Source organism: Callorhinus ursinus, unplaced genomic scaffold (genome assembly GCF_003265705.2).
Source record: "Callorhinus ursinus isolate GAN/ISIS: 27379988/994484 unplaced genomic scaffold, GSC_fseal_2.0 scaffold8, whole genome shotgun sequence".
NCBI classification, from domain to species: domain Eukaryota; kingdom Metazoa; phylum Chordata; class Mammalia; order Carnivora; family Otariidae; genus Callorhinus; species Callorhinus ursinus.
In genome coordinates this window covers 38,055,071-38,070,503 of record NW_027397070.1, presented here as the reverse complement: position 1 = coordinate 38,070,503, position 15,433 = coordinate 38,055,071, and the positions used below count along the sequence as shown (strand labels likewise).

Here is a 15,433-nt window from a genome sequence, read left to right as displayed (position 1 = left end):
AGGTGATCAACACCTCCCTCCCCCCAGACACACCTCTTCGTTCCCTTGTGCCTTTCCATTGAGCCAGTAGCCCATGGAATAAGCAACCAGCTCTTTACTAGCCTCGTCCAAGAAATGCTAAACCATGAAACTGGACCCATGAACCAGAAAATAGGGTATGTCAGCATATCTTTTTCCTTTCTGCCCCCTTCCCCAGTCACATGTATTCTGGAGATGGAAGGAGAAAGCAAGAGCTCCAGCGTTCCAGAGACTGGGCAGTAGGCGAAGTGCCCATGCTTCCTCCCCAGTCCTCTTCTCTGTCCATATCAGGTTTGACGTCCTGGACCAGGAGATGAAGACCTTGATGACGCAGATTGACGGTGTGAACCTCGCTGCCAATAGCCTGGTAGACAGCGGCCACCCTCGCAGTGGGGAAGTGAAACAGTACCAGGACCACCTGAATGACAGGTGGGGCGTGGGTAGGGCTGGGGGCTGAGGGCGCCTTCTCTTGACAACTAACAACCCCTGGGGTATGGCCCTGACATCAGGATGTCTGCTGTGCACTGCCAGCTTGTCCTTTCCGAGTTCCTGTGTTTCTCAGCCTGTCTCCTTCTGACTCTGGAGCACTAGCAGCAAGGTGGAAGGCCCTGCGTGGTGAACAGAGTGGTGAATGCTGCCGGGCTTGGGCTTGCGGGGGGGGTGGGGGGTGGGGAGGCATCTCCTGGGGGATGGAGGAGCTGCTCTGAGTGCACATGTAGTTAGAATCAGGCCATATGCTACTCAGGCCACATTTCCCCAGACATTCGTAGGCCGGGAAAATTGCTTTCTGAGAGCTCTTAAGTACTGTCCATAAAAGAAAGCTCTAGCCTGTGCCAAAATGCAGCATCGATAATGAGGCTGGCTTGAATGCAGAGGAGAATTAGCAGGAAGCCTTGAGCACTCTTTGTGGCTGGAACAAAAAACAGGCCCTGAGGAGCCTTTGAGAGGGGGTGCTTTCAGTCCGAGGTGTAATTGCCATGAGTTCCTCAAGGATCTCTGAGGACAGCACACACTTCTGTGTTCCTGTTTGTTACCCGGGGCCCCGTGCACACAACACCATGTGTTCACCAGCTCCCTGCTGCCCCAGCTCCTTTCCCCACACTTGTGTCTGAGCCTTGCTCCACCTGAAGCGATCTGGGAGGTGGAGTTAGGCAAGACCCCCTTGTGTGGGGGGAAGAAAGGGGGGTCAGCACAGTAGGGACTCTGATGGGGGCCCAGCAGGAGGCAAGAGGGTGATAAGGATACTTCAGAGCCACTAGAATGGGGCTGATGATCTCAGCATTCAGAGATGGGTACTGTAGTTCAGGAGATTCCTCTGTAATCTGAGGTTTATGCAGAAGGGGAAGATGCCTCTTTGTTCTTCTTTAGGCTTGGAGGTAATGGGGGGGCAGTATGTTGTGTGTGTGTGTGAGTGTGCATGTGGGTGTGTGCATGTGCAAGACAGACAGGAAAAACTTGGTAGCTATGTGTCTGTTGCCTTAATGAGCTATAGTCAGAGAATGGTCTTTACAGATCCCTAAGCCTTGTACCATCCTAAGTGAAATACATCAAGGCACTTGCCATCCTTAGGTGAGAGAGAACCAGGGGCATGAAATGGTAAGATGGTTTTCCTGAGAGCTGAAACGTCCCTGAGAAGTCATCGAGTCCAGCCAAATACCCCCAGACTGCTGTGTCTCATACAAACACTTCCAGGGGTGGGGAGCTCACCTCTTCACGGTGCAGCCCGTCCCATATGGAGGAAACTCCTTTTGGTTAGAAGATTTGACCTCCTATTGAATGGAAATCTCCCTCCTTGCAATTTGCACACATTGGTTCTGGCCCTGCCCTTGAGAGAGAAAAAAACTGATTCTGATTCTTCCTCCATGTGATAGCTCTTCAAATTTTTTTTAGAACAACAATCATTCTTCACCTTTGCCCAAAGTCCTGCCTCCGAGCCTCCACTGTTCTCTCCCCCAGACCCCTCCTTTGGGCCATTCAGGTTCCTCTTTCTCCCTGTGTCCAAGATGAAAAACTTTCTTTCCCTCCTTTGTTCTGGTTTAGAGCTTTATATTCTACCTTGTATTATAGTGACTTCTATTCTGAAGAACTTCCCTACTAGACTATAAGCAAATGAAAAGTAATATCTTTATCTACTGCCCACAGTGCTTTGAGCACCAAGCACATAATTGTCTGAGCTTTCCTCTGTTTGGAATATTCTTTTCCCAGATAGCCACATGACTACTCCCTTACATTATTCAGATCTCAGCTCACATGTCAGCTTATTGGAGCAGCCTTCACTGAGCCCGTTGAAAACATCACTGCCTCCTTCCCACCCAGCCACTGCGCCTCTATCTCGTTACCTTGCTTTATTTTTTTCATTGCACTTGTCACCACTTGGTTGAATTATGGACTTATTTATTTGTCTCTACCCACTCAAATGAGAGCAAGCACTTTGCTTTGTTCGTTGCTACCTCCCTAGAGCCTAGAACAGTGCCTGGCACAGGCACGTGATAGTTGCATGATAAATTGCTTAGTGAATTGAATGAACAGGGACAAGACTGAAATATCTTCTGCCAAGCTTGGCACGTACGAGTCATTCAAACACTTACTGAATAAGTGATTACCTTCCACAGTATGCATTCCAGTTGACCAACATTTTTTTTTTTTTTTTTTTTTTTTAATAATCTTGGGCCCAGGACCAAACCTGAGGTTCTGGCATGGCCTGGTCAGGGCTGACTGGAGTGGTTCTCTCAACTTCTTTTATCTTGGAGACAGTGCAGCAGGGGGACCAGACTTAATTCCCAGTCCGTCCTCTCTGTAGCCTCTGCTGGTGGCTGCAGTGAGGCCACACCAGGAAAGACCTAGAAGGGTGAGATACTCAGGGCCCCATCCTTAAATAGATCACTACAGTGGCAGAGAGGTGCTCATTGAGATCCCGCTCAGATGGCCACCACGAAACCTGCCCCCATCACCCTTGTCACCCTCACAGCTCCCTTAATCCTCTCTGCCTGGTGTGTGCTATATACATAGCACTTTATACTACAGCTAGTTTGTGAGCTTGTCTTAATTTCTCTCTAAATCATACACTCCATAAGGCAAAGTCTAGCTATGACTATATCCTCCCAACAGCTAACATAATGCTTATACCCTGTGGGTGTTCAGGAAAGATGGGCTCAGCAAATGAGCAGTCAGCACACTCTTAGGTGCTTACATGTTACTTACATATTACATGTCACTTGGAATGAGTCAGCTTGGATCCAAGGAAAGGGTCCCTTGTGGTCTCGGCCCAGGCTGAGGCACAGCTCTTTAGGAGAGGCTGATTGGGAGCTGCCGACCGACCCCAGACCCCAGAGCATGTGCCAGACCTTTGCATATTTCCCATTCCCATGCCAGCACTGCATCTGAAGGTTAAGGTTATGCTATCCATTTCAGGTATAACCCCAGCTTCTCCCTTCCCCCTCCTCCTCCTCCTCCTTCGTAAGGCCTCTTTTCCTTTAGAGCCAAGGTGACGTTTTTAGGCCTTGGGTACTTTGAACATGGTCGTGGGCATTCTTATGGTTCTTCTGGGGCCACTGGGACCCTATGTCCTGAAATTGTCTTTAAGTCGATAAATGTAAGCTTTCTAATTATTTCCAGCATTTCAAAAAATCTGGGCAAGTTTTATGTTTGCCCAAAATTTGACTACATACAGAGCCAAGCTAAGAGTCATTTTCGTTTCTTTACTCATGTTTGGAATCACATCACCGCTCGCCCCCGGCTGATGGAAAGATCTGACTGGCAGTTTATATTGTCTTGGGTAAAATTGGATAAATGAATTTTACTCATCACAGTGTGTTGGGTAGATGATTTTTTTGAGGGTGCAAGATCTATGGGGAGAGACTCTGGTGGGAATCTGTATAGGAGGTCCTGTGGGAAGTGTCATGAAAGAGGGCGTCTCTGTGTCCCCCTTGGCAGGTGGCAGGCATTCCAGACCATAGTGTCAGACCGGCGGGAGGCAGTGAACTCAGCCCTCCGGGTGCGTAACTACTGCGTGGACTGTGAAGAGACTAGCAGGTGGATCGAGGACAAGATGCAGGTGGTGCAGACCACAAAGGAACTAGGCCAGGACCTGGCAGGCATCATTGCCATCCAGCGGAAGCTCTCGGGGCTGGAGCGCGACGTGGCCGCCATCCGGGACCGGGTGGGTGCCCTGGAGCGTGAGTCGCAGCAGCTGATGGCCTCACACCCCGAGCAGGGAGAGGACATCGGCCAGCGGCAGGCATGTGTGGAGAAGCTGTGGCAGGAGTTGCAGGAAGCCCTGCTGGAGCAGGAAGCCTCGCTGGGGGAAGCCAGCCAGCTCCAGGCCTTCCTGCAGAATCTGGATGACTTCCAGGCCTGGCTGTCCATGGCCCAGAAGGCCGTGGCCTCCGAGGACATGCCTGAGTCCCTGCCAGAGGCCGAGCAGCTCCTACAGCAGCACGTGGCCATCAAAGACGACATTGACAGGCACCAAGAGATCTTCCAGAATGTCAAGGTATCCGGGGAGAATGTGATCCGTGATCAAACGGACCCCGAGTACCTGCTCCTGGGCCAGAGGCTCGAGGGCCTGGATGCTGGCTGGGATGCCCTGTGCCGGATGTGGGAGAGCCGCAACCACTCCCTTGCCCAGTGCCTCGGCTTCCGGGAGTTCCAGAGAGATGCCAAGCAAGCTGAAGCCATCCTCAGCAATCAGGTAGGGAGAGGGCTGGGGGGTGGGGGGTGTTGTCTCTTAGGGCAATAGCACTGGTGAATCCATGAATGTCCCCAGAGACCAAATTCTACCTTTTTTTAAAATCTAAATAGTTAACATACAATGCAATATTGGTTTCAGGAGTAGAATTCAGTGATTCATCACTTACATACAACACCCGGTGCTCATCAGAGCAAGTGCTCTCTTTCATCCCATCATCCATCTAGCCCATCCCCCATCCCCCTTCCTCCATCAACCCTCAGTTTGTTCTTATCGGTAAGAGTCTCTTATGGCTTGTTTCCCTCTCTCCTTTTTTTCTTTTCCCCCTTCCCATACATTCATCTGTTTTCTCTCTTAAATTCCACATATGAGTGAGATCTTATGGTATTTGTCTTTCTCTGACTGACTTATTTTGCTTAACATAATACCCTCTAGATCTATCCACATTGTTACAAATGGCTAGATTTCACTGTTGTTGATGGCTGAGTAATATTCCATTATGTATATATACATATCACATCTTCTTTATCCATTCATCTGTCGATGGACATCTGGGTTCTTTCCATAGTTTGGCTATTGTGGACATTGCTGCTGTAAACATTGGGGTGCATGTACCCTTCAAACCTGTATTTTTGTATCCTTTGTGTAAATACCTAGTAATGCAATTGCTGGATCATAGGGTAGTTCTATTTTTAACTTTGTGAGGAACCTCCAAACTGTTCTTCAGAGTGGCTGCACCAGCTTGCATTCCCACCAACAGTGTAGGAGGGTTCCCCTTGCTCCTCAAATTCTACATTCTGGGGACTCTCTCTAGCCATGAATTGGGGGGAAATCCTCTTTCTTCCTTACCACATGCCTTTTCCAGCCCTGTTTCCTAAACTATGCCTTGTTCTTGGGTCAGTTACAGGCTGGAAAGGTGAATTTTCCCCTGAGCCATTACCCTTCCATATGGCTTTAGGCTCACTGTTAATTGGGTACCTCTGGGGTGGGGATGGGGGCAAGGCCTAGGGTGCCTCTTTCTTGTGCAGCCCCAGGGAGCACCAGTCATGCTGTAGCCTAGATGGCTGTACGGGGTGCTTCTGCTTGGCAGGTGCCCTCATTGCCTTCCCAGCTTGTCTTCATGCCTTGTCTGGAAATTCGCTTCAACAGGAGTATACTCTGGCTCACTTGGAGCCCCCAGACTCCCTAGAAGCTGCAGAGGTGGGGATCCGGAAGTTTGAGGATTTCTTGGTGTCTGTGGAGAACAACCAGGAAAAGGTCTTGAGTCCTGTGGACTCCGGAAACAAGCTGATAGCTGAAGAAAACCTCTACTCAGACAAGATCCTGGAGAAGGTGCAGCTGATCGAGGACAGGTACTCTCCGCCCCCAAGGTCACGGGGCCAGACCCAGGTAGGGCTGGTGGTGTTGTTCAAGGTCCCCGGGCATAGCCCTGTGGTGATGACAGCTTCCGGCTTCCCTTCCAGGCACAGGAAAAACAAAGAGAAGGCTGAGGAAACTTCCATCATTCTGAAAGACAACTTGGAGCTCCAGCACTTCCTCCAGAACTGCCAGGAGGTGAGGCTCCAGCAAGGCAGGACACTTTGCAGGAGGTTCCCTTCTAGGAGCAAAGTGGCCTAGAGGTAGAAAGTTCACGGGTATGGGGGGAACACCTGGCTGGCTCAGGTAGAGGAGTGTGCAGCTCTTGACCTCGGGATCATGGGTTTGAGCACTGTGTTGGGTGTAGAGATTACTAAAAAAATAAGGAAAGGGAAGGGAAAGGGAAAGGGAGGGAACGCAAGTCCACAGAGATCCTTTCTAAGTTGGGAGTCTGGAATTTCATGAGGGGAACTCTGGGTATTTGATAGCTTAGGTCATCCTCTAGAATCTTTGGTTCTATTATTTTTTCCCCCAAATCTACAAATTTTAATTTGCCTACTCCAGGGCAGGGTTTCCCAAAGAGTGGCCTGAGGGCTATCTATATAAAGAGTCCCCTAGGGCCCTGATCAAGGCTGGCCTCAAGGACATACCGCCTGTGCATTCATCTAGGGCCCCATGCTTGGTTTAATGCTCTGTGGTTGCCATCTTGAAATTCTTAATAATTTTGAGCATTTCCATTTTACGCTGGGCCCTGCACATTATGGAGCCAGTCCTGGCCCTTGTTAAATGCAAAGTCCTGGGCCCCACTCAGGCCCAGAGGAATCAGAACCTCAAGGGGTGAGTGAGAGAGAGAGAGAGAGAGAGAGCAGCATTTTTGACAAGCCTCCCAGTTGGAGAGCTGACTCAGAAGGTCCTTGTTCAGCCTGGGATGAGTTGTGCGAGGAAGGTTTTTAACCTGCACTCCAGAGTCCCTCCATGAGTGGTACTTCTGTGTGGAATGGTACTTTCTCTGACTTCTTTCTCTCTCCCATCCTCATACCCCTTTCCTCTCGGCCCAAACAACTTTGTTTCCGTCTGCCTCTGCCCTTGGCACCATCCAGGCTTGGTATGCTGCCAGCTCATCTTGGAAACATTGGATGCTCATCAGAGTTCTTCCCTCATTGTTAATTACAGGTTCTGCCCTTGGCTTCTTCCTCAGATAACATTTTCTCTGTGTTTATTAATGATTTCTCACCCTACTGGCAAAGGGTGGATTTATCCATCCATCCAGTAAACACGTCCTACAGTAGGCCAGGCCCTGTCCTAGGTCCTGGAAAAATGGAGAGAAGCATAAATATCCTGGGTGTCACACTGCATACACTTGGCTAGAGTGTATGAGAAGACACTCAGGGGCTGATATGTTAGCCTTGAGACAAGACAGGTGAAGTTGCTTGTGCTGAGAGTTAGGGACCCAGAGTTTTGGAGAGTAGTACTCTGCTGTATTCCTCCCCTGGGCCACCTTCTGCAGCCAGAGGTGGGCAGCAGGTCCTGCCCTGAGCCCCTGGCCAAAGAGGTCCACTCAGAGACTGTTGGACTCCCTCTTTCTGTCCACAGCTCACTCTCTGGATCAATGACAAGCTGCTAACATCTCAGGATGTCTCCTATGACGATGCAAGAAACCTGCAAAACAAGTGGGCAAAGCACCAGGCATTTATGGCAGACCTGGCTTCCCACCAGGGGTGGCTAGACAGCATTGATGCGGTAAGTGAAGCGAGTGGTGAGTGCTGGGGGCTCTCTGCTCAGATGTGCATACCTGAATGGGGCTTCACGCGGGGCATAGGCGCCGTCTGAACCTTACTGGACAGTATAGGACCTGCAAGTGAAAAACTTCTCTAAATAGTAGTCCAACATTCAGAGCTCCTGATTTATCCAGTCCTGTTAGGCCTGGTCAGAAGTGGTGCGTCCTCTAGGGCACCTGAGTCTGGAGACAGTCCAGACACTGAGGATACCTGAGTGAGTGCCTCAGCCTCTGCTGCCAGGACACCGGTTATGTCCGTGTGCCTCCCATTATCCTCACCAGGGCCCCAGCACTGTCCTGCCTGAGGGCAGGGGGTTATGGGAGATGAGCAGAATGGTCCAGGGGACCATGGGCCCTCATCGTTTGGATGGGCAAGACCACCAGGGGGTGGTCATTCACAACCCTCATAGATGGGGGACCCTAAGAGGATGAGCCCTTATAACAGGCCTGCTCCAGCCCCAAGTCAAAGTGTAGCTGGCGTTCAATCTGGGAATCCCTTACCTTTGCTCCTCCCTGCTGTGGCTGCCCAGGAAGAAGCGGGCGTAGGTTCCACATGGGGCAGCATCCATCGTGGTCGAAGATGCAGACTCTGAGCCAGACTGTCTGACTCCTCAACCTCCCTGTGCCTCAGTTTCTTCATCTGAGAAATGAGGATAATAACAGTACCTACCCAAGGGAATTGTGGACATTAAAGCACTTAGCATACATAGTACTTGGCACTTATGGGGCATCCAGTAAATATTGATTGTTATTAGCAACATATATTCCTAGGCCCAAGTCATATCATACTGTATCCACCTGAAGGGGTACATTTATGCAGGTGAAAACCTGGTAAGACAAACCGAGTAACGAAAAGATATCACCATAAGGCTAGTGCACAGCCTCTGGGAAGACAGTCGAGAGAGTGGAGGCCTTTCCAAGCTGGCTGTACCTGGATGGATCTTGAATCTTTTTTTTTTTTAATTAAAAAATAATTGAGCATCAGCTGATCCTGGTCTGCAACAACTCCCCATACTACAGTCTCCCTGAGTCCTTTGCCCCAAACACACCCCTCCCTGTCACACCTTCTCTTGCAAATAACTCCGAGGGTGCAGAGTCTTTCAGTGGAGGCTCACCTGAGTTCTAGGCAGATTCTGTGCCTCCGTGACCTCCCCTCGGTGAACCCCCGGCAACCACACGGAGCAGGGCTGCTCCAAGGCTGCTCAGAGGTGAGCCCTCCCGCTTCCCCACGCAGGAAGGAAAGCAGCTGATGGAGGAGAAGACCCAGTATAGAGCCCTGGTGTCCCAGAGGCTGGAAGACTTGCACCGGCTCTGGGATGAGCTTCAGGCCACCACACAAGAGAGGGCCCAGCACCTCTCAGCTGCCAGGAGCTCCTACCTGCGCTCACAGACTCACGCCGACCTCAACAAGTGGATCAGCGCTATGGAGGACCAGCTGCGGTCTGATGACCCGGGCAAGGACCTGACCAGCGTCAACCGGATGCTGGCTAAGCTGAAGGCAAGTGAGTGGGTTGTAGACTGGGAATGTTGGACGAGGAGATCTGGGGGAGCAAATCTGAAACCTGAAAGTACTCCTTCTGTTCCTCGGAGCTGGGCTTGAGCAAAAATGTCTCCTGGTTCATAACCCATCTCCTACCCCTTTGCAGTGGGTAAGAGAGGGATCCCGGGTTACAAATAAAGCATGCACGAGAAGTGCAGGACGGGCACTTGTGGGAAGGATGAGTGGGGGCATCCAGGGAGACTTCCTGGGGGAGGCTGGGCCTTTAAGGATGGCTAGGATACAGATGATGAAGACGACGTGGGACTAGCCAGGTGCCAAGGCTGTTACTAACAGGCCCTGTCCCCTTGTGTGCCAGCGTGTGGAGGACCAAGTGAACGTGCGGAAGGAGGAGCTGGGGGAGCTGCTTGCCCAGGTGCCCTCACTGGGAGAGGAGGCAGGAGACACAGACATGAGCATCGAGAGGCGGTTCCTGGCCCTCCTGGAACCCCTGGAGAGGCGAAGGAAGCAGCTGGAATCGTCCCGAGCCAAGCTGCAGATCAGCAGGGACTTGGAGGATGAGACAGTGAGTTGGCCTCAGACCTCACCCCCAGCGGCTGAGCCGGCGGCTGCCGTCGCGATGACTGGCTGCCGCCCAGGGCGGTTCTTAGCACATGTCTGGTCCTCTCACCTCCTGATCGCAGAGCTGTTGTGATGATTACATTAAATATGAACGTGAAGCCAGTGCTTTTTGGACGGTAACTCAGTCACACACTTTGGGACAGACAGACTTGGGTTCGAGATCCACCTCTATTACCTTCCCCTTGTATGACCAGAAGCAAGTTATTTGGAACCTCGATTCAAAATATCCATGTGTCCCCATCTGTAACATGGGGAGAGCTCTGTCTGACCCGGGGTGAGTGCTTGGAAGAGGGTGGCCACGACTGTCATCAGCTTACTCCTGCCTTCTGGTCTCTATAGCTCTGGGTGGAAGAGAGGCTGCCTCTGGCCCAGTCAGCCGACTATGGCACGAATCTGCAAACTGTGCAGCTGTTAATGAAGAAGAATCAGGTGAGTCCTGCTTCACCTGGTTAGTCCCCCCACCCGCCCCCTCCCTGCCCCTGCCCTGCACAGGGTGGAATGCCCAGCCCTGATCTGCAGAAGGCCAGCACCAGCAGATTATTGTTCTTGTTGGTAGCTGTTGGGCCCCCAGATCCCATAAAAAAAGCAGCTTTGGTGATGGCAGAGAGAATTATGGGAAGCCCATGGCAGGGCCAGTGCTGGTAGGGGGGTGTCCAGATGCTTTGGGATTTGGAGCCATTCAGACCCATCGGAGCCTCGGTGAGTGCAGGACCCTGGCCTGGGGTGTCATGTGCTTTATCGCTTCTGTATCCGTGGCCTCCCTGAAAGGAAGCCCATTAGCTCCCGGTTTCTTTCCCAAGACTGATTTGCCCCTCTTCCGGGACTGAGCCTGGCCGGTTGGGTATCCTCAGGGCAGGTAGGCCCCATTTCTTCTGCCACATGAGGATACTCATGGGAAGCCACTGAACTTGGTTCCTGAGCCTATTGGAGCAACATCCATTTGCTATTCTGCTCTTTCTTAAGCCTGATGGGTCATTCCTGAGGCCCCGGTCAGACTCCTGGAAGTGAGCAGATGCAGTACTTCCTCCTGTATCAGTACAAGCATCCTCTCGTATCTTCCAAGAAGGCCAGCTGCATGGGCTCATGGTGCCCTGCTCTTGGGCAGAGAGTCGCTCTTCCTGCCAGCTCTACTCTCCGGGTCAGGAAGTGGGGGCCGCCACAGCCAAGGGCAACGAGAGCCTGCGAACTGGTCCCCGAGAAAAGCGGTGTGTCCCAGCACGCCAGGCAGCATTGCAGCTCCCTGGGGAAGAAAGGCCGTGGCAGCCAGTACTTCCTCAGAATAACAGCAGCTGACATCTGCTCACACAGCCCAGCGACTGGGCACACAGCTGAGTTACGTTCAAAGAGGTGTCCGAAAAGTTCCTCAGACCTTTGCTTCTAGTTGACATGACCTAGTCACAAAGGCTCCAGTGTGCACAGGCAGGGTCTTCGGCTAGAAGGTAGTAGGTAGGGGTTCAATTAATGCCACAACCTGCAGTTACAGGAAGGAGACTGGTAGAAGATAGTATCCTGGGGCCTCAGTTTCTTCAACTGTAAAATGAGCTGACATCAGTCCTTCCAACACCAAAGACTTTGACTCTGTCTGGCCTCGGCGTGATTGCCAAGAGACTCTCAACTCCCCTAGATGAAGGTTGCTATTTCAGGAAAAGGGCGAGACAAGTATCTTTCCCCTAACCAAGAAGGGAAAGATAGTCTCTTGGCAGAGCATGGCTGCCCTAGCCAAGACTACTCTAAGCTAGACGAGCTACAGCTTAAATCTCATTTTATCATTCCCTCTATTGCGGGGGTTCTCAAACTTCGGTATGCGCCAGACTCACCCAGGGGCTTTGTTAAAACACAGTCAACCAGGCTCCATCTCAGGTCTACTGGTTCAAACTCTGGGAATAGAGCCTGATAACTTGCACATCTACCAAGATCCTAGGTGACGCTGATGCTGTTGGTGTGGGATCCCACTTTGAGAACCACTGCTCTAATGGTTATCCGTTGCAACTAGAACCCCTCCTGCAAGGTACCACATGAATGGTTCTTGGGTTGGGCTGCACAGTAGAATCACCTGGAGGGGCTCCCTCCATGACAGTGTAAGCTTTATGAAGGCAGGGGTTTTGTTGATCTTGTTTCCATGTTGTTCCTCGAGCCTAGAACCAGACCCAGGACCTAGGAAATAACTTCATAGCTCTGTGTTGGACACATGATGGAGGAAGAATACATCATGAGGAGGCACAGTGCATGGGGCTTTAGAAAGGAGTTGCTAAAAAAGAGAGAGAGAAATAGCTTTTAGGATCCCTTGCAGAGGTTATAGGATCCCAGGGAAAGAAAGAGGCACACAGAGCTGACACCGTGGGTTGTTTGAATTCAATTGCACGGACCACGAAAAATTGTCAGGATTGAGATTCTGAGTATAAAGGGTAAGAAGGCATTTCAGCAAGTTAGGTGACTTGTGGGTCTCGCTGGTTCTGTGTATTTGCAATGCTGACAGTCCCTGTGTGGCTTGTGTGTACTCTCTCTTGCCCCCGCCCTCCAGATGGTTTTAAAGGCTGTGGGGACATTGTAGAAAGGTAGGAGATGAGGTGTAAGGAGCCGAGAGCCCACATGCAAGAAGCAGCGAGGCCCAGGCCTCTAGGACCCCGAAAGTGAGCCACCCATGGGTAATGGCCCACCAAAGAAAAAGGCGACCCCATCACCAGAGAGAGGAAAACGCCCTCTTCATGACCAAATGCTTAAACAGCAAATAATACAGAGCTCACAAAAAATTTAAGAAAGAGAAATGGGGGGCGGAAAGCCAAAATCCTAAAATCTGAGCAAGGAGCCACCATCAACTCTTGTCTCCCACGGAGCCAGAGGTGCTAAAATAAGATATCAAAGGCCATTTAACAATCATTCTCCGTTCCTCCAACCTGTCCGGCTAAGAAGCAAGCTGTGCTGAGACGCAGGAGGACTAGGGAGCAGGTAGAGCCCCGCTCAAAGGCCAGCGCTGCCACTCACCGGGCACGAGTTACCCCGCCGTGGGCTGCCCCCTCCCGCCCACCCCTCTCCGAAGGCTGCAGGGGGTGAAGGCGGGGGGCACGGATGCGGGGCACTGTGCGGTCAGGGCCAGTTTTTATGGCCACCGCCCGCTCCACACTCACTTCCCAGAGCAGGGACCTGCCAGCGGTGCCGGAGGTGGCCCTGGGTGACCCGCTGCACGCGGGCCCGGCCGCCCTCCCTCACCTCCCAGCCCTTCCCCTCCGGCCACAGACGCTGCAGAATGAGATCCTGGGCCACGCACCGCGGGTGGAGGACGTGCTGCAGAGAGGGCAGCGGCTGGTGGAGGCAGCCGAGATTGACTGCCAGGACATGGAGGAACGCCTGGGGCACCTGCAGGGCTCATGGGACACGCTGCGGGAGGCGGCGGCCGGGAGGCTGCAGCGCCTGCAGGACGCCAGCGAGGCTCAGCAGTACTACCTGGATGCAGGCGAGGCCGAGGCCTGGATCAGCGAGCAGGAGCTCTACATCATCTCCGACGAGACCCCCAAGGTTGGCCGGGGCTGGGAGACAAGGCCAAGAAGAGCTGGGGCGGGGCAGCCAGGGGGCGGTGACACACCGTAAGCCCGCGTATGCAAGGACACCCGCCACAACCTGTGTCCCGCAGCCAGGTGCCCCGTTTGCCGACTTAGATCTGATCGAACCCAAGATTTCCCCACCTTTTTGGTGCCATGGATTCTGTCCTGAGGGGCTGCCAGGAGGGAGGGAGAGATGAGCTGAGGCATCTCTAGGGAAGTTTTCATGGGGTCAGAAGATGGGAGCTGGGCCTGGGAGGGTAGGTATCAGAAAGGAATCAAGAGGAAGGTAGGGTATTGTTCGGGAACGAGTAGCAGGAAGGACTCATGCTCCGTTCTCTTGGGAGGATCCCACAAGGCTGGCTGCACCCACCGCCCCTGCCCCCACCCCAGTCTCAGGCACCTCCTGGAGCAGGTGCCCTGAGAGCCGCTGCCTCCTAGGATGAAGAGGGCGCCATCGTGATGCTGAAGCGGCACTTGAGGCAGCAACACGCACTGGAGGAGTATGGAAGGAACATCAAGCAGCTGGCCACCAGGGCCCAGAGCCTGCTGTCTGCAGGCCACCCTGAGGGGTGCGTGTGCCAGGTCATGGACATCAGGCCGGGGGCCCCGCCAACCAGGATCCCTTCGGGTCCAAATGGGAAAACAGCAACAGTCTTGGGGATAACTGGGTTTGAGTCCACTGCTTTCTGCACTGCTGACTGGCCCAGTTCCATCTCATGCCTTGGTTTTGCATGAGGAACTTCAAACAGGGCCAACTAAGGCCTGGTTTGCAAAAAGATCAGAAAATGGAATAGCGAAACTACCCTCTTGGTGAACCAAGAGCTCCAATCTTTTGAAGAATTAGATTATGCTAAGAGACACTGAAGAGTAACTTTGCTTTTCTCTTTATGGTCCAGAAGGTACTTCAGGATCTCCCAGTGTCTCAGCAAAAATCATTATATAGGCATGAAGGTAGAAAACCTATACCCATCTAGTCGGTGGGTCTGCCTGGGCCATACACAACAGGCTGCTCCCCCAGGCATGGCCCGGTCCTCAGCTGCCTGCAGGGCATCCACGGCTGTGGGGCTTCAGCAGCCACCCAGTATCTCCCAAGGAGCCCCAAGAATTGAGCCCCTGGTACTACAGGCCCCATCCCTGCTCCCTCTGGAGCCGGGCTCACAGTGCTGCTCCATCAGCCTCCTTGGGAGAATAATGGAGTTCCCTTTTGTCTCCCTGGGCTTCCCCGAGTGAGAGATGATGGTGGGAGGCACCCTGTCCGGACGGGACACATTTCGGTCATCCGCTGAGTCATTCTGGTCTAAGGGATGGTTCTTCCCCCCTCCCCTCCCCCAGCACCTCCTGGGAAAAGCTGCTGTCATTTCTCCTAGTTTCCTTTCCCCAGCTCTCCCTGCCACGGGGCTGGGAAGGAGTAGATCGGCCCCTCTGAGCTGGCTGCTCTGTGCTCTCTGACTTCGTCTCTGAGTGCTCTCTGGTTTTGAATTCCAGGGAGCAGATCATCCGACTTCAGGGGCAAGTAGACAAGCAGTACGCAGGGCTGAAGGACATAGCCGAAGAACGCAGGCGGAAGCTGGAGAACATGTTTCACCTGTTCCAGCTGAAGAGGGAGGCAGATGACTTGGAGCAGTGGATTTCAGAAAAGGAGCTTGTGGCCTCTTCCCCTGAGATGGGGCAAGACTTTGACCATGTTACAGTGAGTACTCACGGTGACTGCTCTCTCTGTCCTCCTCGAATGCCAGAGACGCAGGAGCAGTCATGCCAGGCGCACGCAGGCACACAGTGCTGCGTAGAGATGGAGACGCGCGGGCGTGAGCTCAGGCTGCCCTGGGAAGGTGTGGCCCCAGGGGGTGGTGGTTCCCGCCCTGCGAAAGTCTGTGCTGGGGCGAAGACTCCACCCCACCCCTGGGCCCCGGTAACCACCTTTCTGTTTCCCCCACGTC

General features: G+C 52.7%; 1 protein-coding gene and 1 long non-coding RNA gene across 7 annotated transcripts in view; one reads left to right on the top strand and one right to left on the bottom strand.

The window, feature by feature from the left end:
• SPTB (spectrin beta, erythrocytic) overlaps positions 1-15,433 on the top strand; it is a 119,180-nt gene that overhangs the window by 83,137 nt on the left and 20,610 nt on the right. For all 6 annotated transcript variants that reach the window (XR_012379019.1, XM_073895353.1, XM_073895354.1 and 3 more), the window contains 11 exons: positions 310-447; positions 3,952-4,708; positions 5,855-6,057; positions 6,169-6,259; positions 7,655-7,801; positions 9,073-9,336; positions 9,695-9,901; positions 10,297-10,386; positions 13,192-13,470; positions 13,935-14,065; positions 14,982-15,186. Coding sequence is in view for 5 of the 6 variants with exons in the window: in XM_073895353.1 (XP_073751454.1) it covers positions 310-447; positions 3,952-4,708; positions 5,855-6,057; positions 6,169-6,259; positions 7,655-7,801; positions 9,073-9,336; positions 9,695-9,901; positions 10,297-10,386; positions 13,192-13,470; positions 13,935-14,065; positions 14,982-15,186 (2,512 nt within the window). In the remaining variant the exon portion in view is untranslated. The remainder of the gene's footprint in view (positions 1-309; positions 448-3,951; positions 4,709-5,854; positions 6,058-6,168; positions 6,260-7,654; positions 7,802-9,072; positions 9,337-9,694; positions 9,902-10,296; positions 10,387-13,191; positions 13,471-13,934; positions 14,066-14,981; positions 15,187-15,433) is intronic.
• Positions 6,248-15,425, bottom strand: LOC141373256 (uncharacterized). The gene is made up of 4 exons (XR_012379020.1): positions 15,199-15,425; positions 8,340-8,478; positions 7,854-7,913; positions 6,248-7,720 (listed from the first exon to the last, which is right to left on the bottom strand). It is a non-coding gene; the product is annotated as an uncharacterized lncRNA (long non-coding RNA).